General features: G+C 32.6%; 1 protein-coding gene and 1 non-coding gene across 2 annotated transcripts in view; one reads left to right on the top strand and one right to left on the bottom strand.

Moving 5' to 3' along the window:
* LOC113065760 (calcitonin gene-related peptide type 1 receptor-like) overlaps window positions 1–14,866 on the top strand; it is a 23,572-nt gene extending 8,706 nt beyond the window's left edge. Inside the window, exons 3-13 of the mRNA XM_026237268.1 lie at window positions 34–199; window positions 2,775–2,882; window positions 4,373–4,485; window positions 4,561–4,652; window positions 4,748–4,871; window positions 6,355–6,514; window positions 7,654–7,714; window positions 7,800–7,863; window positions 9,671–9,889; window positions 11,386–11,427; window positions 12,571–14,866. Of these exons, the coding sequence (XP_026093053.1) occupies window positions 34–199; window positions 2,775–2,882; window positions 4,373–4,485; window positions 4,561–4,652; window positions 4,748–4,871; window positions 6,355–6,514; window positions 7,654–7,714; window positions 7,800–7,863; window positions 9,671–9,889; window positions 11,386–11,427; window positions 12,571–12,810 (1,389 nt within the window). The 3' untranslated portion in view covers window positions 12,811–14,866. The remainder of the gene's footprint in view (window positions 1–33; window positions 200–2,774; window positions 2,883–4,372; window positions 4,486–4,560; window positions 4,653–4,747; window positions 4,872–6,354; window positions 6,515–7,653; window positions 7,715–7,799; window positions 7,864–9,670; window positions 9,890–11,385; window positions 11,428–12,570) is intronic.
* A 1,567-nt stretch (window positions 14,867–16,433) lies between these two features.
* On the bottom strand, window positions 16,434–16,505 carry trnaq-uug (transfer RNA glutamine (anticodon UUG)). Its single transcript has one exon. It is a non-coding gene; the product is annotated as a tRNA-Gln (tRNA).
* Window positions 16,506–27,809: the final 11,304 nt, after the last annotated feature.

The following is a 27,809-nucleotide window of genomic DNA, read 5'->3' as shown; positions in this document are numbered from 1 at the left end:
GAAAATGCAATGGTTTCTTGCTTCATGCTGCAGCTGTGTCTCTGTGAGGAGGGGGTCGTCGTGGCGATGATGTCAGCGGAGCAGGTGAACGATATCCCAGAATCCTCTCTTGATCTGAAAGTGACGCGCCATCAGATCCTCACGGCCCAGTTTGAGTGTTACATGAAGATCATGAAGGAGCCGCCACGCACCGACCCGGGTGAGAGAACACACACACACACACACACACACACACACACACAGAGACACACACACTCACACAGACAGACAGACACACACACAGAGAGACACACACACACTCACACAGAGACACACACACACTCACACAGACAGACAGACACACACAGACACACACACACACACACACACACACACACACAGAGACACACACACACACAGACACACACACACACACACACACACACACAGAGACACACACACACACAGACACACACACACACAGAGACACACACACACAGACACACACACACACAGAGACACACACACACACAGACACACACACAGAGAGACACACACACACTCACACAGAGACACACACACACACAGAGACACACACACACTCACACAGAGAGACACACACACGCACACACACACTCACACAGAGAGACACACACACTCACACACACACTCTCACACACTCACACAGAGAGACACACACACCTACACACACACACTCACAGAGAGACACACACACACACACACACTCACACGCACACACACACTCACACAGAGAGACACACACACTCACACACACACTCTCACACACTCACACAGAGAGACACACACACCTACACACACACACTCACACAGAGACACACACACACACACACACACACACACACAGACAGACACACACACACTCACACGGAGAGACACACACACTCACACACACACTCTCAGACACTCACACACACACTCACACAGAGACACACACACACAGACAGACACACACACACACACAGAGACACACACTCACACAGAGACACACACACACACACTCACACGGAGAGACACACACACTCACACACACACTCTCAGACACTCACACACACACTCACACAGAGACACACACACACACACAGACAGACAGACACACACACACACAGAGAGACACACACACACAGACACACACACAGACACACACACACACACACAGAGACACACACACTCACATAGAGATACACACACACACACATACTCACACACACTCACACAGAGACACACACACTCACACACACACACACACACACACACAGAGACACACACACTCACACACTCACATAGAGATACACACACACACACACATACTCACACACTCACACTCACACACACACACAGACACACACACACACACACACACACACACTCTCTCTCTCTCTCTCTCTCTCTATATATAAATATATATATATATTAGTTAAAGTTAATTTAATTTTAATTTAATTGCTGAAAATCTTTTCCTGAAAGGTTTAAGTTTTAGTTTAATTGTAAGATCCCTGAGCTTCAGCTTCATCATTAAACACATTTCCCTTCTCCTCCGTTAATGCTGTGATGTGATTATGGGGAATGATAATGGATTCCCAGCATGTCTCTTATAGGAAGCTGATAAAGGCTTAATGATCCTACGCTAATAATTAGTGTGTAACTCTGTAACTCTAATCTAATCGTTTCTGTATGACTGCTGCTGGTATGAACTCCCAGAATGCACTGCAGCACTTCAGAAAGACAGGAAGTGATCTGTAGTTTCCTTTGATTGTACACAAGAGAGTTATGAGGAAGAGTTTCGGCTCATTTCTGGAGTTAATGTAGTGACAGCAAAACGTCTTTTAAACAAGTCACGGTTCTTAAGAAGCAAATAGTGCATGACATCAACAATCTTTAGTTTTTACATTATTAATTATTAATAACATTTATTAGTAGTAGTAGTATTTTTCTTACCCCATTGGCACCTTTGTTAAATACGTTTCAAAATATTATTACTTTTATTACTATAAAATAATAATAATAATAATTATTGTTATTATTGAAATGATATATTTTAAATTTATATATATATATATATATATATATATATATATATATATATATATATATATATATATATATATATATATATATATATACATATGTTTCTTACCCCATTGGTAACGTTGTTAAGTAGGTTTCAAATTAATAATAATAATAATAATAATAATAATAATAATAATAATAATAATAATTATTATTATTATTATTATTATTATTATTATTATTATTATTATTTTTAAAATAATTGTATTTAAATCAAGCTGAAATAAAATAAATATGAGACACAACACTTAAAGTTAAAATAAATTAAAACTTAAAAGATAAAGGTTAGAAATGTTGCTTTGGCAAATAATATAATTAAGTTTAATAAGTTTAAATACTAAAATTACTAAAACTGAGAAAAAATATTTTTTAAAAAATACAATATTTATAATAAATAAAAATAACACTGTCCATATTTGGCTATAAACTTAAAATCAAAATCTGTCTCTTGAAAAGTCACATTTGTTTTGGTTTAATGATGTTGAGTAAAATAACTTTACTTTTTACTCAAAATAGAATTCAATATAGTGTTTCATACAATACAGATGACTCATTCACTGCAGCTGTCATTATTCAGATCGATTCAGTTCAGTGGAGTGTGTGTGTCTGTGTGTGTGCGCGTGTGTGTGTGTGTGTGTGTGTGTGTGTGTGTGTGCGCGTGTGTGTGTGTGTGTCGCCCCCTGCAGGCCCGTACTGTAACCGCACGTGGGATGGTTGGCTCTGTTGGGGAGACTCCGCCCCCGGCACCGCAGTCCAGCCCTGCCCCGCCCACTTCCTGGACTTTGATCCAGCCGGTGAGCTGATGACGTCATAATCACAGTAATGCAGCCTCTGGCTCTGATGATCATAGAAATGTTAACCCATAATGTATGTATGTGTATATATATATATATATATATATATATATATATATATATATATATATATATATATATATATATATATATATATATATGGGCTGTAAAGCTATTCAGTTTGTTTAATCTAATTAATTACATGATGTGGTGATTAATTAATTGCAAATTAATCTCACATCAAATTTGGCTGAGAAATTAGTCTTAAAGATAATTTGAAGTCATTGTTGTAAAGCATCAGATAGACATTACAAAAAGTAGCTTTCGTAGAACAAAATATTATTAATGCAGTATATTTAATTATTAATTTTATTTATTTTACACTTTTTCCATAATTTGACAAAACTACAGCTTGGTTTAAAATTATTTTTAAAAAAAAATCCAAAATTTTCTTCATCATCATCAATAAATCATTAAACTTCTGAATTCCGCTGATTAGACATGCTTTTTGATTATTAAACCAGAAAATGATATACGAAATTAGGTGAAATAATAACACAGATTACTAGGCACCTAAAAATAACATAAACTGACATAATATTCTATTTTAAGGACACCTGATTTTATGAAACTGGCACCTAAAAATAAATAAATATATATATATATATATATATATATATATATATATATATATATATATATATATATATATATATATATATATATATTGTTAACTTTTAGTAAATTATTGTTAAATTGCATAAGTTTTATGATTTAATTAACGTTTGAAAATGTATTTCATAGTTCCCTGTTATAATACAAGTGTTTTAACAAATTGAATGTAATAAATAAAAATGATTAAAAAAAAACTAAATCTGTTTTGTTAAAAAATCATATATGTTATTTAAATAAAATATGTTGTTTTTTAAAATTATATATGAACTAAAACTAATAAAAAATGAAATCAATAAAAATTATTAAATGGTTACATTTGTTCATGAATAAAACTGATTAGACATGCTTTCTGATTACTAAAATTTAATTAGCATAAAACAAAGAATAAAACAGATTTCTAAAGCCCTAAATTGTAATTTTGGTGAACTTTTCAGTAAACTGTTGTGAAAATGAAAGAATTGAATTAGCCATGCTTTTTTAAATTAAAAAACTAATGGAGAAATAAAACCGATTTAGGGAAATAATAAAATGGAAATAATAAATAATAAAACCTTTTTTGTCTATTTAAATGTAACCATAAAAGCTATTTAAAATTGTATTTATTAAAATAAAAATGTAAGCAATTTTTTTCAACTTGGAAAAATGTTATTTATTTATTAAAAAAATATTTTTTATTTATTTATTATTATTTTTTTTTTGACTTGGACAAAGTTTATTTATTTATAAAAATAAATTAAGCTATTTAATTTTTTTATATATATATAAATGTGTGCTGCACACAAACTCTGCTCACATCTCTCACCGTCTTCCATCAGAGAAAGTGACCAAAGTGTGTGACTCAGACGGTCACTGGTTTCGTCACCCGGAGAGCAGCCGTCTGTGGTCCAACTACACACAGTGCACGGCTTACACGAAGCAGAAACTCCAGGTCAGAGCTTGACTTTCACACATCAGTCCAGTCGTTCAGAATCAGCCTGTCTTCACCTCTGTGTGTCTCCTGCAGCTCACACTCGCCAGTTATTATCTGGCGATGGTCGGCCACGTCCTGTCCATCATCTCGCTGCTCGTCTCCATCTGCATCTTCTCATACTTCAAGTACATCACATGACGTCTGTGACCATAAAAGCAGAATCTATGACTTCGAGAAGACAGATGCAGATCATTTCACGCTGTATGTGATGTCTGCGCAGGTGTTTGAGCTGCCAGCGCATCACGCTTCATAAAAACATGTTCACCTCCTTCATCCTGAACTCGATCGCCACCATCTGCTGGTTCTACTTCGTCGTCAGATCTCAGCCGACCAGAACAGACTCGGTAAGTGCGTATAAATACTGTGTGCATGAGCTGAACCTATAGGTCTTCAAACTGGGTTGCAAAAAAATGTAGAGGAAAAAACATTACAAGCTAATATGTGCAGTTATTATAAATATTAATGCAATTTGTCATTTAAAAAAGAAAATAAAGTTTTTTTTAATCATATACATTTTATTTAAATAAAATCTGCTTTGTTAAAAAATATATTTTAATAAATTAATCAAAAATAATAATTTGCGTTATTTGAAATAATATAAATGTTAACTGACATAAAATATATAAAAAAATATATTTTCCGTTTTATTTCAGCTATTCTTAATTTCATGTAGTGTAACGTGAAGTACTTAACTAAAACTGAAGTAACTAAATCTAATAAACAGAAATGAATAAAAACTATATTGACATATTGAAAGATTTTTTATATTTTATCTTTTTTTTTTAAATAAATGAACTGAAACTAAAACTGTTATTTAAAATAAAATAAAATATAACAGAATAAAAAATATATATTTTACTTCAGCTTTATTTCAGCTATTCTCATTTTTGTTTAGTTTAACAAAGTACTAAAAAAACTAAAACCGAAATAACTAAACTTAATTAAACTAAAACTAATAAACAGAAATTAACAAAAGCTATGTAGACTAATTGAAAAATATAAATTGTTAATACATATATATGTATTTAATATATAATATAATATATATATATTTATATTAACAATTTATATATTTATATATATATATATATATATATATATATATATATATATATATATATATATATATATATATATATATATATATTAAAAAATACTATAACTAAAACCATAAAAAATGTTTTAAATTTCATAAAATAAAAAACAAACTTATTTTACTTCGGTTTTACTTCAGCAATTCTCATTTGTGTTTAGTTTAACAAAGTACTAAAAAACTACAACGGAATGGGTGATATATTTACAAAACAACTAAAACTTGTACTCATATATTAAAATATATTAACAGTTTACTAAAATTAAAGTAAAAACAGAAAACATAAAAACAAAATAAAATTCAAAATATTAAACTATAATAGTATCTCAAGGCTACTAAAATAACAGTAATGAATACAGTGTAAATACATATATATATATATATATATATATATACTGTATTTTCCGGACTATAAGTCGCACTATTTTCCATAGTTTGCCTGGTCCTGCGACTTATAGTCAGGTGTGACTTATTTATCAAAATTAATTTGACATGAACTGAGAGAAAACATTACCGTCTCCAGCCACGAGAGGGCGCTCTGTGCTGCTCACTGCTCCTGTAGTCTACACTGAAGACATAGAGCGCCCTCTGGCGGCGGAAGACGGTAATGTTTTCTCTCGGTTCTAAATAAATGCGACTTATAGTCCAGTGTTGCTTATACATGTTTTTTCCCTCTTGATTAGACAGTACAGTACAGTGAGTGTGTATCTGATGATGTGTGTGTGTGTGTTCAGTCTCAGATCGGCTGTAAGCTGCTGGCTAGCATCATGCTCTACACGTTCTGCTCTAATTATTTCTGGATGCTGTGTGAGGGGATCTACCTGCACACGCTCATCATCGTGGCTGTGTTCGTGGGCGAGCAGCAGCTGGGCTGGTATTACGTCCTCGGCTGGGGTACACTCTCTCCTTAGTTGCTTTTCAATTTATTTATGTTATTAAAGCTTTTTTTCTTATTGACTTGTATTTTATGTTGTGTTGTCTATTTTTTATGTATCACATGTATATACTGTGAAATCTTGATATATATATATATATATATATATATATATATATCACTTGAAATAAAATGTGTGTGTATGTGTGTGTGTGTATATATATATGCACTGCCATTAAGATGCACTGTCAATAAGGAAAAAAATATTATATATATATATATATATTTCTTTATTTTCAGCTATGAACTGTAACTAATTAAATAAAATTTGTGTTTGTACACTGCTGTTCAAAAAATAAATTAATACTTTTATTCAGCATTAATACTTTTATTTTAATAATATTTTTAATATATTACAGATTTTTGCAGTATTTTTAATCAGATAAACGAAGCCTTTATGAGCAGAAAAGTCGTCTTCAAAAAAAAAAACATTAAAATGTTATTGATCCTAATAATAATCATAATCTTGAATGACAGTGTACACACACACACACACACACACACACACACAAATATATTAAAACATAATTACTATAATAATCATAATTTAAATTAGTGTTATATATCTAGATTTCACAATAATTATAGTTAAAGAAAAAAAATTTAATTGAATAAATTCATCATTTACATACATCACATTTATCATTTCATATTTTTGTTTAGTTAAACTTGACGTACTAAAATAACTAAAACTATAAACTAAAACTTCTGAATAAATATAAATAAAGAATTTAGTCATATATTTAAAAACACTACAAAATTACTAAAACTTTAACTACAAATAAGTGAAGAAAATACAGGAAATATGCTACAACTTATTAAATAAAGTGCCTCGTTAAAGCTCTTTAAACTGCATAAATATTTCCCCAGTTCAAAACTTTATCATATAATTATACACACATAAACATACTCAAACACCCATTATTTTAATAGTTGTTTTATTGCTCCACATTTGTTCACCGAATAATAAAATGTCGAGATTTCACTTAATCTTCGGTTGACTTCATACTAAAGATAGAGCTCTTTAAACACATCACACAGTGATTATTTTTTCACAGCAGATATGTTAGTTTGAGCTCATTTAAGATGTTTTGTGCAGGTTTCCCAGTGATCCCTGCGGTCCTGCACGCTGTGGCACGTCTGCTCTTCCACGACGACAGGTCAACACCACGTTTCTGGATTTCACACTTAAAATCTAATCATGTACATTTTCTGAAATGCCTAAATACTTGACGTTTACTCCAGGTGTTGGACCATGAACGTAAAGCTGCTGTACATCACACACGGCCCCATTCACGTGGCTCTGCTGGTGAGCTTCATCATCATCATCATCATCATCAGTGTTTGAGAAAGTTGCTTTTAAAAGCAATGCATTACAATATTGGGTTTAGCTTAAGGTGCGCCTAAACCGTCAATTACACAAAAGTGCTTGGTGGTTATCCACATAAACCCTCGTTGGTGGAAGTGAACATAAACAGTAGAGAATGAAAATAGGTGAATAACAGTAGTTAAACTGGATCCGTGTAGCTCTTAAAGTGACAGCAGCCTAATATTCCTGCTGCTGACTGTGTGCTTCAGATTAATCAAACAACAAAATACAAAGAGAAAATCACTCACTGTTGTTGAAGGACTTTTGTAGCTTTACTAAGAAACCAAGGATGCCTAAATGCATTGAGTTGCTGCCATGTGATTGGCTGATTAGCAATTTGTGTTACCAAGCAATTGGACAGGTGCACCAAATAAAGTGGCCAGTATATTTGATATAATAAAATAAATTTTAAAAAAAAATCCATAGAATTTCAGCGCAAGTCCATTGTTTGCAATGCACGAATATTTAGATCTCTTGATGACCCTATCTATACATCTTTGTATTAGGGCTGTCAAATGATTAAAATTTTTAATCAAATTAATCAGAATTTTCAGTGGATTAATCATGATTAATCACTATTTGCCACTACACCTGAATCCTAACCATTTTTTTTCTGAAATGCATACCAAAAGATAAATAACAGGACACAGATACATAATTTTCATGTATTGTTTCATCATGTGGTTCTTTTTTCTGAATTTCAAAAGTTTAACATTTACATAGATCAAATTTACCTGTGCACTATATCAAACCATGCCATTGAACTACAGATAGTGTAAGAGTTTTAGGTGAACCAGTGGTTAAATATAGCCACATATCTATGAAATTATGCATAGAGAAACTGGAAAGAATGAACTCAGAAACAAAAACATGCGCCACAATCACATAAGCAGCACTCTGGACACTCTTGTTTTTGGGAGGTGTTCATTTGCTCTGCCACAATACTTTAGGATCGATATTTTCACATTCTGAAGGCTTCAAGTGCCAGTAAAACCAAGTAAAAATGCATATGCTTTCCCAAACAGCTGTAATTTTCGCTGCATTGCATGTAGGCGTTCTGCGCATGCGCAATGTGAAACACAGGACGCTATAACACAGTGATCCTCAAATCTGGCTCGCGAGATCCACTTTCCTGCGAAGTTTAGCTCTAACCCTAATCAAACACGCATGAGTTTGCTAATCAGTGTCTTTAGGATCATTAGTAAATCACAGGCAGGTGTGTTTAATTGGAGTCTGCGCTAAACTCTGCAGGAAACTCGCGAGCCAGATTTGAGGATCACTGCTATAACAGGAAGAAGCTCCAGCGTATCAACTACCAAAGTCGTCTCTGTTTATCGAGCTTGGCATGAATGTATTTGAGAGTAACTGGGGTAAAACCTTAAGCTTCTTCGGTGTTTTCGTCGCGGCGCTCGCCGCTGTTTTTTACTATCTTGAGAATTCAGAGAGCGACGAGACTTTCCTGACCTAAATAATTTGTCACACTGCGCATGCGTGAAAAAATTTGACGTAATTAACGACAAACAACTAATTAACGCCGTTAACGCGCTATTTTTGACAGCCCTACTTTGTATACAACTACAACTTTGACATATACATTTATAATTTCGATTGCATTGCTACTAGCACTGTTAATGCTAATAAAACAGATCTCTAGTGGCGTGGGCCCTTAGAGTCGTCCTAATTACCCCCTACACCGATCTTCAGTCCATCTGTGTAATCTGACCCGACGTCTCTCTCCACCCGACAGGTGAACCTGTTCTTCCTTCTGAACATCGTGCGGGTGTTAATCACCAAACTGCGGGTCACTCACCGCACTGAGACCAATGTGTACATGAAGGCGGTTCGTGCCACCATCATCCTGGTTCCTCTGCTGGGCGCTCAGTTCATCCTGGTGCCGCTGCAGCCCAGCGAACGCATCTCTGTCGCCATCTACGAGCTCTTCATGAACATCTTTGTGCATTACCAGGTAATGAAACAATCAGTTGCAGACATTAGCATCAGCGTTGTGTTTCTGTAACATAATACATAAATACCTGCTTAAGCGCTGTCCACTGCATTATTAATATCACTATAGAATAAAAAGTGCTGCTATTGTAACGAAGAAGGCATTGTGACAACGGAGTGGGAATCCACTTGCAGGCTTTATTAGTAGAGCGTAGTCAAACAGGCAAGGTCAAACACCAGCGAAACAGTTCATACAAGGCAATCCAAAAGAGTAGTTCACTAAACAGGCGAAGGTCAGGGCAGGCAGCAAACAATCATAAACAGATAAATAGTCCAAGATCAAAATACTCGAAGACACGGAAATGAAACCAGGAGAATGTTACAGGCGAAACATTAAATCACCAGCGATGTGAGCCTTTCTTCTTTTTCTCTTATTTAATGGCGGACTGCAACCAATGTAAAGGTGCATACTGCCACCTACTGTACTGGATGTATGTATAATCATGCCATTTTACAATTTTAGATTCTATTCCACAACCCTGAGTCTTTTGCGACGTGAAGATTATAAGTGTGCTGCTCTTTTAGCATGAGACTAATGAGGTGATGAGAGACAGGTGATTGCAACTGATGATGAGTCCAGGCAAAGGATTATGGGAAATGGAGTCCGGGGTGAAGTGGCAAGAGTCTGGAATGGAGTGCCCTCTAGTAATGCTCACTCCAGCTAGAGATCATGACAGCTATCACATTTTAAGTCTTTCATTAAACAGATACATTTCTTTCAGACTTTTATGATGACTGTACAGCAGTGTTATTTTAGTGTTATCAATAAAATATTACAGGGTCATTCCGTGTCAAATCAAATAAACTTCAGACACTTTTGTCAGTATTTTTTCTGAAGAACGATAACGTGTTTTATAATGACAGTCGAAATACTTAATGTCATAGATTTATATTTACAGAGTAATCCACTGTTTCCACCTGAGATTCAGAACCAGATTAGATGGGTGAAAAACTCACATATGACTGAAACACAAAATAAAAGCAGCGTTGCAAATAAATTAGTAATATGTGTTGCAAAATCATTGCTTTTGCTCTGTTTGATTTCTATTTTGCAGTTCTTTATTTTTGCTTGCAAAATCTCTTTTTTTGGCTAAAATTTTGTATTTTCTTTTGCAATTCTTTATTTTTGTTTGCAAAGCTCATTTATTTTTTGCTCACTAACATTTTAATTTACAAAACTGCATTTTCTTTTGCAATACTTAAATTCTTTTTGTGAATATATGTGGTATTGAATTGTCATCATATGTTTCCACCATGAGGGGAAAAGTCATAATTATTAAAATTTCAATTATCCTTTTTTTTCATTCCATGACACTTTTCAGTTCAATGGACTTTCATGTTAAGTTAAAGTTTATTTGATGTCAAATTACAAAGATCTTTCTAATGGTTTTGATTTCAGTTAACAATAATAAGCTGGTCTAACAGTGTTTCTTGAGCGTTTGTTTTGTGTTTCTGCAGGGTCTCCTGGTGGCCGTAATGTTCTGCTTCTGTAATGGAGAGGTATGACTTAATAATTTTATTGATTAATAATGAATACTTCATTAATGAACCTCATTAATTATGAGCACTTTATTAAAGCACTTTATTAAAGCACTTTAGATGAGCATAAACTCCTGAGGTTTGTAGTAGCCCGCTATTTACTATAAAAGAAACTATCATGCAGAATGTTTTTCCACTTTCAGCATAAAGCAGAAGTAATATTAACGGTGACTTGGAACTTTTTCTTGTAATTATTGAATCAGACTACCAAAAACCATTTCTACACAAGATTCGATTAAAATGCGAAGTAATATTATATTCTTCCGGGGTTTTTGTCCTCAGTAATAACTGGATGTGTGATTTAATTTAATCTGAAACATTTCTTATTTCATACTATTTACTAATAAAACATTAATTGTTGCATACCGTTTAAGTGTTTGTATTTTTTATTTTTATTTAACTTTTTAATGTATTGCTTATGACTTTAAATGCTACTAAAACTAAATTGCCTTTGGGAAATAAAGACAAGCAACTTAAATTATATTTAATATAACATCCTATACATTGCATATACATTCTAAACATTGCATATGCTATTTATATATTATTTTCATTATTATCATGCATATATGTTATTTATTATAATATAGATATATTATGTTTAGAATAAATGTTATTTTGATGTAAATATGATTGGGTCAAAGAATTTAAAAAGGAAGTGCATAGAAAGCACATTAAATGTAAGCAAAGTGCCTTCTTTTAAAGTTTCAAATAAGTTTTTGGAGAATAAAATGTCAAAATTTGGTAGAAATTCTGTTACATTGTCATTCAGTGTAACATAGTATTCAAATGGGCAAAACCTAGAATAGTGGCAAATTTTTATTTTGAATTAGTATTCTTTTATTATGTCATAAATTGATCTTTTTTGTAAACGTGCCTGACAAGATTGTGACACTGAATGAAATTTTAGTGGGTCTTCTATAAATTCTATAAATTTGCTCACAAAAAAATGCAATTAAATTTAACAGAATATTTACAAAAAAATGTGTGTGTGTGGGGGGGTGCAACAACACTTTAAAGCAATATTACACTTATTGTTTGTATGCATAAAGATTACAATGTTTTATATATATACAGTATTGCGCTAGTGTTCTGTTCCCGCAGGTGCAGTCAGCACTGAGACGCAAGTTTGCGCAGTATCGCGGTCAGCGAAAGCGCCGGAGTCTGGTGACCACTGACTCTCACTGTAACTACCACACCAACTCGTCCATCACCGAGACCAGCCGGGTCACCATCAGCCTGGAGCACGGCCCGATCAACACGAACGATAACGTGCATGTGCTCAATAGCCAGAGCAACGGCAAACGCTGCTCCAGCGACGTCCTCGCGTCGACTGAAATATGAGCTTCTGTCTAATCATGCGCACTAATGACCCCAACTCTAAAGTGCATTCCCAGCTAACAAACGTGTACTAGGAACATTTTACTTACATTGCAATTACATTATGAAGACGTTATTTTTTTTAAATGTTTTCTGAATGTTCAAAGCATCACGTTTTTAAATGTTTTAGAAACTGCTTATGAGAGAATTAAAGTAACATTCCATTTTATTGTTACGGGAATGTTACTTTTGAATGTTCTCTGAACATTCCGAAACAAGTAGTTTAAACCCAGGTGACACATCTAGTTTATGAATACGTTGTGGCAATGTTGTTTTGAAACATTTAAATGTCCAGTTTTCTTGATGTGATTATAACATTATTTAAAAGTTACAAAAACATTTCTTGCCACATTTTACTAACTTTATTTTGACCCAATATATAACAATTTTTGAATACAATTATATTTAAAATTCTTAGAACATTAAAATGTCACTGAATTATACAGCATTCTATTAACTTTTCACCCAAAATATAACAAATGTTTAATTTTTAATAGTTTAAGAACATTAAATGTCACTGAATTATATTTAAACGTTACAAAACAACGTGTCCTACAATGTTCTACTAACTTTCTTTTAACCCCAAATGTAACATTATTTAAATATTTCTTTTTTAGAATCTAAGACCAATATAATGTCCAGTGTTCTTTTAAAGGTTCCAAAAATGTTTTTTAGAATGTTCATCAAAGTTCAAACATCATCATAAGGACATCACGGGAAAGTCGATCTCGGAATTTTGTCGCTCAACATTATGAGAACTTGTATCGAATAGTAATAAAGTTATCAAAACATTCTGTAAACATTACTTGAAAAACGCTTTGTCCTAACATTTATGTAACTTTAAAAAAAATGTTGGTGAAAGTTCTGGGAACGTTCCCTGTTAGCTGGGTTGTACTTCTTTAATGTAGTGTATGTTTGTTATGGATTAATACATGTATTAGTGTTTTATTTGTGACACTTTTAAACCCTTTATAGCCTATTTGTACATTTAAACACATCAGTCTGACTGTAAAGTTGCTGCTAGCGCCATTTATTCAGTCTAAACTGTTCACACGTATGTATATTTCAATATAAATGGAAGGATTGTGTATCATGTGTTCATACAGAGAAAAATTACATCTGCAAGACGTATTTTTTAGCGTGTTTGCTTAACTGTGATACGTCTATAGGACGTTTCCTATCAGATGTCAAATAGAAGTTTAGAAGTCTTTAAGGTGTTTATGATTTGTAAAACTGATATCTTAAAGACATCTATCTGATGTTTATGCACAGCAGATGCTTTCCAGATCTTTAACAGATGTGTGCAATCTGGGGGAGGTTAACGCGTTCACACATTATATACCGGGACTTTTTGTATGTATAAAGTTGTAAATAAGCTGTTGTATAAGCACTTGTGTTTTTCACCTAATGTATCTGCTTCATAAGGAGAGGAGATTTAATCTTTCTGTGTTTTTATGATGTGCTGTCACATTTGCTTTTTGTGGTTATGAGAAAACGCAAAAAGACAAAACATTCCACTTTGACTTGTTAATATCAGAAAATCAGTATTTCTGTAAACTCAAAAGTATTTGGATTTGAAATGGCGATAGTTAAAGTACTGCATACAGAGGAATTTGTGTTCATCTTTTACGTTGATTATCACCCTATATACAATCAGATACAATAATTTGTCAAATATTTAAAACAATACTGATAAACTGAACATTCTCTTTAATGGTGTGAAAGACTGGATGGTTTCAGCTGATTTCCTCTTGAACTGTCACCAACTGAACTGCAGTGTCGAACTATAAAGAACAATATTTCCATCTAACATGTATTTTGAGCTGCAGCTCTTCACATTAATGAAGTGTTTAGCAGTAAACCAGTTACCTCACCTATTTATTATAAATAAACACAGAACTTTACCCTAACATATGACTCCCAAAATCTTTAATACCGTAAAATTGACGGTAAAAAAACTGTCAGCTGTGGTTGCCAGAATGCTACTGTAAAAAATATGGTAACAATGTTTTTTACAGTTAAATACCGTAATTTCATTATCCGATATAATGTTAGTATACCAACCTATTGATGTACTGAAATCTGTTTTGTACCTTTGTAATACACTGATAAACCACCAAATACATGTGTTGATGAGAAAGTCATGTTATGAACCAAAACTCATCACAAGCAGTTTTACAAAAATAACATACATAGAAGGTGCACAGTTTCATTCACACAAACACTAATCACCATCATGGTGAGTATTAAATAGAAAAATGCAATAAACATTAATTTAACAACATTTTATGTAACATACAACCCTAATAAACATAACAGATAAGAAAAAAAGAATAAACCATAGTTATTTCAAAGAAAAAACATTACAATATTGGAATGCAACACAGAGAATTCTGCAAGCTTCAGTTTAGTTTTTTTCCCTGTAAATTATACAGGAGGTTACCATTAATCATTTAACCAGTTTTTACTGTAGCATTTTCAGTTCTTTTACCATTAAAATCACAGTCATTTTTTAGTGTATTTGAGGAGGAAACCAAATAATAGTTATCTCTAGCTTTTCTTATAACCAAAAACTAACCTTCCAGAACAGTCTGTTGTGATAACCTAAATACAACTTATTAAAAACATTGTGTAATGGTAATTTTCAGGTTTTATAAACATGAACTCATCTTTCCAAAACATTGCAAGGAGGTTTTGGTTCTAACCTAAAGAGAACCTACACTCAGAAAAAAAGGTACAAAAGCTATCACTTTTCAAAAAAGGTACATTTTTATGCCTTTTAAGATACTAAAATGTATACTTTAGGAACTTATATGTATCTTTAAGATACCAATATCGACTCTATAAGTACAAAGGAGTACCTTTGAAAAGTTAGCACCCCGTGATAGCTTTTGTACCTTTTCTTCTGAGAGTGTGTATATAAGCTTATTTTTATGTTACATAATACATTATTTTACCCTGTATTTTTTCCCACAGCCTCTGCAAAACATTCTCTCTAGGTTTCCTGAGGAAGCAACACGTATCCTTGTAACACAAACAGACACAAAAGTCTGTGAAGTTTTCATTTATTTATTTGAAAGGCGTATCAGGAGACATGTACAAATACATTGTTCATATGAATGCAGAATGAGTCACTCTTTAGATGTGCTTTCCTCAAACTCAACTACAAGACGACTGGCGTTCTTGAACAGGACATCCAAGCTTCTGTCGAAATGTTTTTAATTTCTAATCCACCATGACTTTTTCAGGATTTTATTCCTGCCCTGATAGCACTCGTCCATCTCAGAGACGTCTATTTGACGTCTGCAAGGCGTTTTTTTAAAGCGTTTACTCATCTGCTACACATCTATAGGACGTTTCCAATCAGATGTCAAACAGACGTTTAGAAGATGTCTTTAAGATTTAAAACTGCTAAAAATCAGATGCTTTCCAGATGAAGAGATCTTTAGCAGACATCTTATACGTACCTGTGCTATCTAGGTCTTATTTTATGTTTACCACTGAATAATCTCATCTTGAACTCTATTCTATAGAATTCACACTGTTTTATCGAATTCTTTTAATGTCTCGATCATCAGAAAATTACGAGGTCCCACCGAGATTTGAACTCGGATCGCTGGATTCAAAGTCCAGAGTGCTAACCATTACACCATGGGGCCTGGGTGTCAAAAGCCCTTTAGAAAACATATACAACCGAGCTGTGAAGATTTACACTCAAATAGACTTCTTAAAACACGTCTGCACTTTATTAAAGAACATAAAGACACATTACGGCAGCTGTTTCATTATACATAGTAATCATTCAGAAGTAGCATCAAAGTCTAGCTTGCTATCCACAACACGAAGTGTCTTGTGTTGTTTCTCTTCAAAAAGTGCTTCAAATAAATACATAAAAGATTCAAATGTAAAACTACTGGGGTTATGATACAGTAATGGTTCACCATATTAGGATACCATGGTACAAGGTATGCATTAGAAGAACTGCAATAATTTCGTTTTCTAACAAATTACTGTACAGTTAAATGTTTCCTGATTTTTTTTTTTTTTTTTTTTTTGTCAAACTCAAGCTCATCTCATTTAAGTTTTAAACCTGAGAGCTTCGTCACCTTGAGCAGAGCTTATTTTATTCTTCATTATTTTATTCATAAGCTGTGAAGCCAACAGCTGTGCCTCTAGAGGCTTCAATAATTCATCTCCTCAAACATCTTCATCTGAGGTGAAATGACATGCTTAAACAGTGTGAACGATAGTGAGGAGATGTTTAATTAATGAACAGCAGCAAGCTAACAAAAATACGCTCTAAGAACGTTTTGCTTAAATGTAAAAAATGTTTTTTTCTTTTTTTTATAATTTTGGGGACATTACTTTTTAATGTTTCCTGAACCATCTGAACATGAGCATCACTATAATTCTGGGCCATGTGCAGTGAATTTGAAACCTCTGGGCCCTGTGCACTCTTTCACCCTTTTCCCCCCACTAGCGACGCCCCTGGATCTGAAGCTAGTAAGTAGTTATACTATGATTATAAAAGTTAGGCATACAGTATGTCTAACTAATGTTTCAGTTCAAATTAATTCCATGAACGACGTATAAATGGTTTTGTGCTAACATTTTGAGAACATTTTTCCAGACCTGATAACTTTAAATGAACATTGCTGGAGAGAACCTTGGCTGAATGCAAGCTGAAGTTCTGAGAACATTCTCTGTTAGTTAGAATAGAATAGAACAGAATAGAATGCAATAGAATTGCACAGAATGGAACTGAACTGAATAGAATGGACCAGAACATAATAGAACATAACATAATAGAATAGAACAGAACAGAATAGAACAGAACAGAATATAATAGAATAGAACAGAATTTAATAGAATAGAACATAATAGAATACAAAAGAATAGCACATAATAGAATAGAACAGAATACAATAGAATAGAACAGCATAGAATGGACAAAGACAATAGAACATAACCGAATGGAATAAAATATAACTTAATAGAATTTAATAGAATAGCAGATAATAGAACAGAATAGAATACAATAGAGTAGAACAAAATTGAATAGACATAACATAATAGAACAGAATAGAATACAATAAAGTAGAACAAAATTGAATAGACAGAACAGAATAGAATAGAAAATAATAGAATACAATAGAATAGCACATAATAGAATAGAACAGAATACAATAGAATAGAATGGACAAAAACAATAGAACATAATCTAAAGGAATAAAATATAACTTAATAGAATTTAATAGAATAGCACATAATAGAACAGAATAGAATACAATAGAGTAGAACAAAATTGAATAGACAGAACATAATAGAGCAGATTAGAATACAATAAAGTAGAACAAAATTGAATAGACAGAACAGAATAGAACAGAATAGAATAGAATAGAAAATAAAAGAATACAATAGAATAGCACATAATAGAATAGAACAGAATACAATAGAATAGAACAGAATAGAATGGACAAAAACAATAGAACATAACCAAATGGAATAGAATATAACTTAATAGAATATAATAGAATAGCACAGAATAGAACAGAATAGAATACAATAGAGTAGAACAAAATTGAATAGAAAGAACATAATAGAACAGAATAGAATACAATAAAGTAGAACAAAATTGAAGAGACAGAACATAATAGAACAGAATAGAAAGGAACATAATATAATAGAACAGAACATAATAGAATTGAACATCATAAAATATAATTGAACAGAATAGAGTGGACCAGCACAGAATATAACATAATAAAATAGAATAGAACAGAATAGAATAGAACAGTACAGAATAGAATAGAATAACACATAATATAATAGAACAGAACAGATAGACAAGAACATAATATAATTAAATAGAACTGAATACAATACAATACAATAGCACAGATTATAACATAATACAATAGAACAGAATAGAATATAACAATAGAATAGAATAGAATGTTGTTGAAGATTAGTCTTTTTCCCGTGGTTAAATGATGTCACTGCTTTATTAACTCAGTTTTGCTTCTTGTAGGGAAGAGCAGCAGAATCATCAGTGCATTCAACAGTACATTTGAGGCTTTGTGAAATCTGTCGAGATTTTTTCTCAGTTCATTGATTTATTAATGACATCTGTGACGCAGAGCTGGATGTTGATGAATTACTGAGCTTCATCCAGACAATTCCTGCAGCAGGAGGGACTCTCCAGAGTCCAGACCCTCGATCTGTGGTCACCTCTAGATGGAGGTATAAACCAGAAAATCAGCTGATCCGCACAGCACAAGTCTGCAGATGAAATCAGGACTTATACAGCTCAGGCTGGGAATAATCTGCAACTTTTTGATCTCGTAAGTAGGGAAGTCCTAAGAGTCCATGGATTATAATTATTTTTCTTGTTTTCTCATGATCATGACAGTGCCCTTTTGTCAAGGCAATTCATTTATTTGGTAAATTGTATTTTGTAATGTAATTAAATTATTGTGAAAGGCCTGCCCAATTTAATTATTAGTAAAATTACTGAACAATAATTTAACCCAGGGTTCCTCAAATCTTGGATGGCCCTAACTCACCTACCTGTGATTTTCTAATGATCCTCAAGACATCATTAGCATGCTCAGGTGTGTTTGATTAGGGTTAGACTTAAATCCTGCCGGAAAGTGGATCTTGTGGGACAAATTTGAAGATCCCTTTTTAGCCGTAAATAAAATGATCCACATGATAACCTTTCCCCTGAGTTCTCAGTAGAGCAGTGTGCTTGTATACTTATATTATTAAATTATTATTATTTTACAAGAACGACATGAGGAGAGCATGCACAGCTGTTGTTTATATTCCTGTGTGTGGCCTGAGGAAATAATGTTAACTGCAGCAAGGGGTGAAGCCATCATTTCAGATTTTATTTAATTTTAATTTTATGTCAAATTGACATGTTTTATCTGTTTTTATCGGTTTTTTTTTAATCTTATCTTTAATTAGCTAAGAAATCAAAAACTCTTGTGGACAATAACCAATCATTTGTATTGTTTAATACTTTTGTCCTTTATTTTCTTAATAACACTGGTTTATGAAGGCTATTGTTTTTTACACGTTTTTACAATAGAATAAGGAAGTATGAATATATTAAATAGTTTCTATACTATTTTATATTATACTTCTGCTTTTTATTCAGCTCAGCTAGGTTTATAGCCAGATGCTTTTATTCATATTCCTGGCATGTCATAAATGACTTCTATGAGTCAGTATTGGATTTTCTGCATGAGAATGTCCTCCAGCTTTGAATATGACTGAAAAATCCACTGTTCATCATTGTTTCTTTTTCAAAACTGAATCACGGAATTTGCTGCTGTATCAATACAGAAGCATCCGTATCGATACATGCATAAGCAAGTCCTATTTAAAGCCTTGTTTCTTTTGCACCTTTGATACTATGAGCACCTGCTCCTCCGAAGGTCTCTGCACGGCACGCAAATGCAGTGGTGAAACTGTGATGAGCCACACATCTAGCAAGAACTTAACGATACACAAAATAATCATATTGGTTCAAGCATTTAATATCTATGAGTTAATTAAATGTCAATAATGAACAATACAGCACAAATTATAACGATCACGAAGAAGGTCCTTATTCCGTCCCAAACGCGTAAGGTGTACCTACAGTATACAACTCCCCAGCAGTTATATTCAGTTCTATACTGCCAACTGTTGGTGCAGTTGTGTAACTTAGAGAATAACTTTTGATTATGTCTAGATCACGAGAAAATAAAGTCGTGATAACGAGAAAACTTTCGTTATGTCAAGATCACGAGAAAATATGAAGTCGTAATAACGAGAAAACTTTCGTTATATCGAGATCACGAGAAAATATTAAGTCATAATAACGAGAAAACTACTTTCGTTATGTCGAGATCATGAAAAAAAATTAAGTCAAGATAACGAGAAAACTATTTTTTTACTGAAATCATGAGAAAATAAAGTGATGAGAAAACAACTTAAGTTGTCAAGATCATGAAAAAAGTAAGTCGAGATAACAAGTAAACAACTTTCTTATTATTGAGATCACAAGAAAATAATGTCGTGATAACAAGAAAACAACTTAAGTTGTCAAGATCATGAAAAAAGTAAGTCGAGATAACAAGTAAACAACTTTCTTATTATTGAGATCACAAGAAAATAATGTCGTGATAACAAGAAAACAACTTTCGTTATGTCAAGATCGCGAGAAAATATTAAATTGTGAGAACGAGAAAACAACTTTCGTTATGTTGAGATCATGAAAAAAATAAAGTTGTGATAACGAGAAAACAACTTTTTTTACTGAGATCATGAGAAAATAAAGTTGTGATAATGAGAAAACAACTTTCATTATGTCAAGATCATGAGAAAATATTAAGTCGTGATAATGAGAAAACAAATTTCGTTTTGTCAAGATCACAAGAAAATATTAAGTCGTAATAACGAGAAAACTTTCTTTATGTCGAGATCACGAAAAAATATTAAGTCGTAATAACGAGAAAACTACTTTCGTTATGTCAAGATCACGAGAAAATATTGAGTCGTAATAACGAGAAAACTTTCGTTATGTCAAGATCACAAGAAAATAATAAGTCGTAATAACGGGAAAACTAATTTTTTTACTGAGATCATGAGAAAATAAAGTGATAATGAGAAAACTACTTTCGTTATGTCAAGATCACAAGAAAATATTGAGTCGTAATAACGAGAAAACTTTTGTTATGTCAAGATCACGAGAAAATATTGAGTCGTAATAACGGGGAAAACAACTTTTGTTATGTCAAGATCATGAGAAAATATTGAGTCGTAATAACGAGAAAACTTCTGTTATGTCAAGATCACGAGAAAATATTAAGTCGTGATAACGAGAAAACTACTTTCGTTATGTCAAGATCACGAGAAAATATTGAGTCGTAATAACGAGAAAACTTTCGTTATGTCAAGATCAAAAGAAAATATTAAGTCATAATAACAGGAAAACTAATTTTTTAACTGAGATCATGAGAAAATCAAGTTGTGATGAGAAAACAACTTTCATTGTCGAGATCATAAACAAAAAATGGGTCGAGATAACAAGTAAAAAACTTTATTTTCATTGAGATCACAAGAAAATAAAGTGATAATGAGAAAACAACTTTTGTTATGTCAAGATCACGAGAAAGTATTAAGTTGTGATAACGAGAAAACAACCTTTGTTATGTCGAGATCATGAAAATAAAATTAAGTCAAGATAACGAATAAACAACTTTTTTTTACTGAGATCATGAGAAAATAAAGTTGTGATAATGAGAAAACAACTTTTGTTGTCGAGATCACAAAACAAACTAAGTCGAGAAAATAAGTTAACAACTTTGTTTTTATTGAGATCACAAGAAAATAAAATCGTGATAACGAGAAAACAAATTTCGTTATGCCGAGATCACGAGAAAACAACTTTCGTCGTCAAGATAACGGAAAAAAATATTAAGTCGAGATAACGAGAAAACGACTTTCGTTATGTTGAGATTAACGAGAAAATGAAGTTGTGATACTTAGAAAACAACTTGGAAGAAAAAGTTCTTGGAATGTTTGAATGAAGTACGTTTTAAAACCTTTCAGGAAAAAAAATATGCAATGATCAATGTATAATTTAAGACATGATTAAAGGCCAAACATTCTATTAATGTTGCTCGAAAAACATTTCTTACAACGTTATACTAAGATTATTTGTACGTTTATGTTTTAGTATTCTAAGAATGTTTTCTCCCAAATAACAGAAGTACATTCCAAGAATGTTTTCCCTTAACATTATGAGAATGTATATCAAATATTAATAGAACATTTCAACATTACTTTAAGAACATTTTATTCTCACATTTATATAATTTTAAATAACATTCATGAAAGTTTCATGACATTTTACACTCTTGATTTCCTGATCAGCATTGTTGCCAAATGTTGACATTTAATAATGTTGAATAATAATAATAATAAACATTTTAATCAGTTGCATTTTTTTATTTAGCGAATGCATTTTTCCAAAGTGTCTTAAAACAATTGCAAAAATAAATAAATAAATTGGACATTAAGGAGCCAACAATATTAGCAGTGTTTCGTTTTATTATAAAATTTAAACTTGTTTATTTTCCAGAATTCTGTGACCTTTTCTGCGGAATAACAAAATCATTTAAAAAAAAACAAGCAAAGTGCATGTGTTCTCTGAGATTTCATGTTTACTGAACAAACTGAATGGGTTTTTGTCAGTAGACCAACATTGTTCTGTTATTTTCCGTACACGCCAAAATACACAAATATTTTAATTAAAGAAAATGGCTTTTAAAATATCCAAAAATAATGACCTGAACAAAAAATAAATTAAAAAAAACAACAACAATGGATTGCAGAAACAATATTGAAAGTGTTTACTTCACCAAAAGACCAAACATTTAACATTTAACTGTATAGTTTTGTTTTATTTTTATCTGTGGAAAAAGTACTTAATGTAGCACATGTCAACAGTAGTGGACTGGTGTCTCTTCTGAGGTCATGTGTATATGTAGGTTGTTATTGACTGATAATCTTCTCCCTTTGGGACTTTATTAATACACACGAGAACATCTTACATAACACACTGTGTGCTCGTGACTCCAGATAAAGAGCAGGAGCTGCACAAACACTCGTCTGAATGTGAGGAAGTGAATGAGAAGTGATTGTTTTCTGAAGCGTCTCGGGAGGATTCAGACTCTCAGAAGAAGAGACTCATTAGAGGCGATGAGAGTCACACTTTAGAAAGAGTGAAAACACTGTGTGTGTGTGTGTGTGTGTGTGACAGATAAACCTCAACATAGTCACAAATGCAACTGATCATGTTCATGTTAATTGGGATTGTTTGGAAAGGTGATTTCATGAAGACACACACACACACACACACACACGCCTTGTGTAACTTTAGTCCAGATCCTCATTAGAGTTAATCTCAACATTTACCTTATTACTGTTTCCTTGACCACTGATTAAGATGGATTTGCAAGCTTACAACACACACACATACACACACACACACACACACACACACTCACACACTAACACACACAGACTCTCACACACACACACACACACACACACTAACACACACAGACTCACACACACACACACACTCACACACTAACACACACAGACTCTCACACACACACACACACACACACACTAACACACACAGACTCACACACACACACACACACACTCACTCACTCACTCACTCACTCACTCACTCACACACACACACGCACACACACACTCTCTCTCTCACACACACACACACACACACACACAGACACTCACTCACTCACTCACACACACACACACACTCACACACACACACTCACTCACTCACACACACACACACACACACACTCACACACACACTCTCTCACACACACACACACACACACACACACACAGACACTCACTCACTCACTCACACACACACACACAGACACTCACTCACTCACTCACTCACTCTCTCACACACACACACACACACACACACACACACACTCTCTCTCTCTCTCTCTCTCACACACACACACACATCAACAGAAACTCAACACGAGCAATGAGTAGCTGTAATGTTCACACTGACCAGCAGAGGGCAATCCTATCTATCTATCTATCTATCTATCTATCTATCTATCTATCTATCTATCTATCTATCTATCTATCTATCTATCTATCTATCTCTCTCTCTCTCTCTCTCTCTCTCTGAGTTCAGCATCAGTCTCTCCCTCAGGAGTGTTTCTCATAACTAAACTTCTGATGGAGCAGACTCATAAACTGCTAGGTGTGGTGTGCTGGTCGTACAGTGTTGGGTTTGTGTTGAGTTCAGACTTGAGCAAACACAGGAACATCAGACCGCAGCAGCTGCGCTTGTGTGTCCACTGCTCAATCAAAGAGCGCGGATCCATGTCTGCTGGAACTACAGGCCCCACAATGCAGCTTTGATGGAGACACTGGAGGAAGCCATGCGTTAAATTTAGAGCGGCTAAAAGCAGGCAAACACTGCGGTCTGTGTTCAGTGAGACTCTGACGCGAAGGCCTTTCCAAAAGACAGACAACAACATTTATTTTGTTAGCACTAGTAGTCTTTGGGAATATTTTTCGTTGCAACTTGCCAACAAGAAGTAAGAAAAGTAAGAAAATGAGGCATGTTTTGAAGGTTTTTTGACCTGATTCATTCCCACAGGATATTGTGCACATGACAGGTCAAAGGTCAGTGGATCATCAGAACACTGATCACGTCATTGTTTACATTTATGCATTTGGAAGATGTTTTCATACAAAACAAAAACACAAAAATCACACTGAATATTTAAGCTATGCACATTTTTTTATTTGTTCTTGCATTAATTAATTTTATGCATTTATGTGTTTCTTGCATTTTTTATTGAAATGCAATAGCTACAGGAATGTCTGAGAGAAAAAAAAATAATTTCTACATAAAAACAGCTTGCATTTGATTTAAAGGCTTGCTTAAAACTGTTCAGGTCACAAAATGGAAAGAATACTATATATATATATATATATATATATATATATATATATATATATATATATATATATATATATTCATATTAGGTCAATCTTACTCTTCTATTATGTGGATTGTATAAAGAAAATCAATTATATTGATTGATCTATTGATTTATTTTAAATGTCTGTTTCAGTGTTATTTTAGTATCATTGAGATACAATTATATTTTATGACTATATTGAATACATTTTTATTTTTATACTAAAGTTGTAGTAATTTTTGTGTGTTTCTGTTTGTATTAATTTGTATTTTTGATTTCAGCTTGTAGTTATTTCATTTAATTGTAGTTATTTTTAATTGTTATTTAATTTTATTTAATTGTAGTTATTTTTAATTGTTATTTATTTTAATTTATTTGTAGTTATTTTATTTTCATTAAGTTAAACTAAATGAAAATGAAAAATGTTGCCTTTTATATATATATATATATATGTGTGTGTGTGTGTGTGTGTGGTTTTGTTTCTGTTTCAGTTTTTAGTTCTCCTTTTTACCCATTTGTTCTTGCCTGAAGTTTATTTTATATTTCCACTATAAATTCTGTCTTTTGTATACATGAAAACAGTAAAACCTTCAAAATATTGCTTTGTTAAATTAGCATTACTTATGCATTAAATTAGCATTAAAAAAATGTCCCTAATTTGCTCGGTGCAAACACAAAACTTAAATGTTTCCAATTCTGCCACTTCAGCACTTTCCCAACAGCAGCATTAGTCAGGGTCTTTGGCAAACAAGCATCCGGTTGACTGCAGGGTTAATCTGAGTTACATAAGAGCCGCTTCAACACACACAATCACGCAAAAACAGCAGCCGGGTTGAAGTCTGAAGACTCTGTGACGAGGCCTTGTGACACAAATAACCCGAGCGGTCAAACATTGACTCTGATTTAGAGTCAGGGGAAACAGAAAACCCCCTCACTGTCCTCACAACCACATGTATTAATAGACAGATTCCTGTCGCATCATAAAATTAAAACACTTAGAATACAACATGCTAATAAAACGAATTAGGACAGGTTAAAATGAATTCAAACATAACATTAAAAAGCAGCGAGAAGCTACATCCCAGCAGGGAAATAACATTTCCTGAAAGTTTTATAAATGTTATAGGACAAAACATCCTTAAATTAATGTTTATGGAATGTTCTAATACATTATAAATATTTTCTATACATTCTCATAATATTGAGAAAATATTCTTATAATAACTTTTTTTTTTTGGACATCTTATTACATTAGAAAACGGAACACTTTAACTTTCTTAGAAAATTCTAAATAAACATTCAAATAATGTTATATTTTGGGTGAAAATAAAGTTAGCAGAATTTTGTAAGAAAGATTTTTAATTATCGTTTTACTTACATTGGAAAGGGGATGTTACAATTTTGTAACCTTTAAACAACATTCTAATCAGTGTCGGGGAAAGATTTTTTAAATGAATGCATTACAAAATTGTTACTATGCAAAAAAGTAACTAAGTAATGCAATTAGTTAGCTAAGAAACGCGAAAGTAAAAAGGTAGCGCAATAAGTTACTTTTTTAGGGAGTAACACAATTTTGTAACACATTATTTTTAAAATTCAACTAACGCAAAAGTAACTGAGTAACGCAAGTAGTTACTTTTTAGGGAGTTACGCAATTTTGTAGTGCATTGTTTTTAAATGTTGCTAGATAACACAAAAGTCATTGAGTAACGCAAGTAGTTACATTTTAGGGAGTAACGCAATTTTGTAATTCATTATTTACAAATGCAACTAATTAACGCAAAAGTAACTGAGTAACGCAAGTAGTTACTTTTTAGGGAGTTACGCAATTTTGTAACGCATTTTTTTTAAATGCAACTAAGTAACGCAAAAGTAACTGAGTAACGCAAGTAGTTACTTTTTAGGGAGTTACGCAATTTTGTAACGCATTTTTTTTAAATGCAACTAAGTAACACAAAAGTAACTGAGTAATGCAAGTAGTTACTTTTTAGGGAGTTATGCAATTTTGTAATGCATTATTTTTAAATGTAACTACGTAATGCAAAAGTAATTAAGTAACGCAACTGAACTTTTGTTTTAAATATTGAAACATTAAAATGACATTAAAAGTGTTTTTTTTTAACATAATTAGAATGTTTTTAAAGATTACTGAAACATTTCTAAAAACTAAACTAAGATTTTGGCAAATTAATTTTATATTTGTAAATGGAAAAAGTAATGTGTTATTTTACTAGTTACTTGAAAAAAGTAATCTGATTAAGTATCTCGCGTTACTTGTCATGCATTAACCCCAAACTGCATTGGGAAGCTTGACATTATAATGTTCTTGGAATATAAAAAAAAATCTTTAAATAATATTTTATTTTGGATTGAAATACATTTTCAGTAACCTTTAAATAATCTTCT

Source organism: Carassius auratus, chromosome 48 (assembly GCF_003368295.1).
Source record: "Carassius auratus strain Wakin chromosome 48, ASM336829v1, whole genome shotgun sequence".
NCBI lineage: Eukaryota > Metazoa > Chordata > Actinopteri > Cypriniformes > Cyprinidae > Carassius > Carassius auratus.
This window is presented reverse-complemented; position numbering and strand designations above follow the sequence as displayed.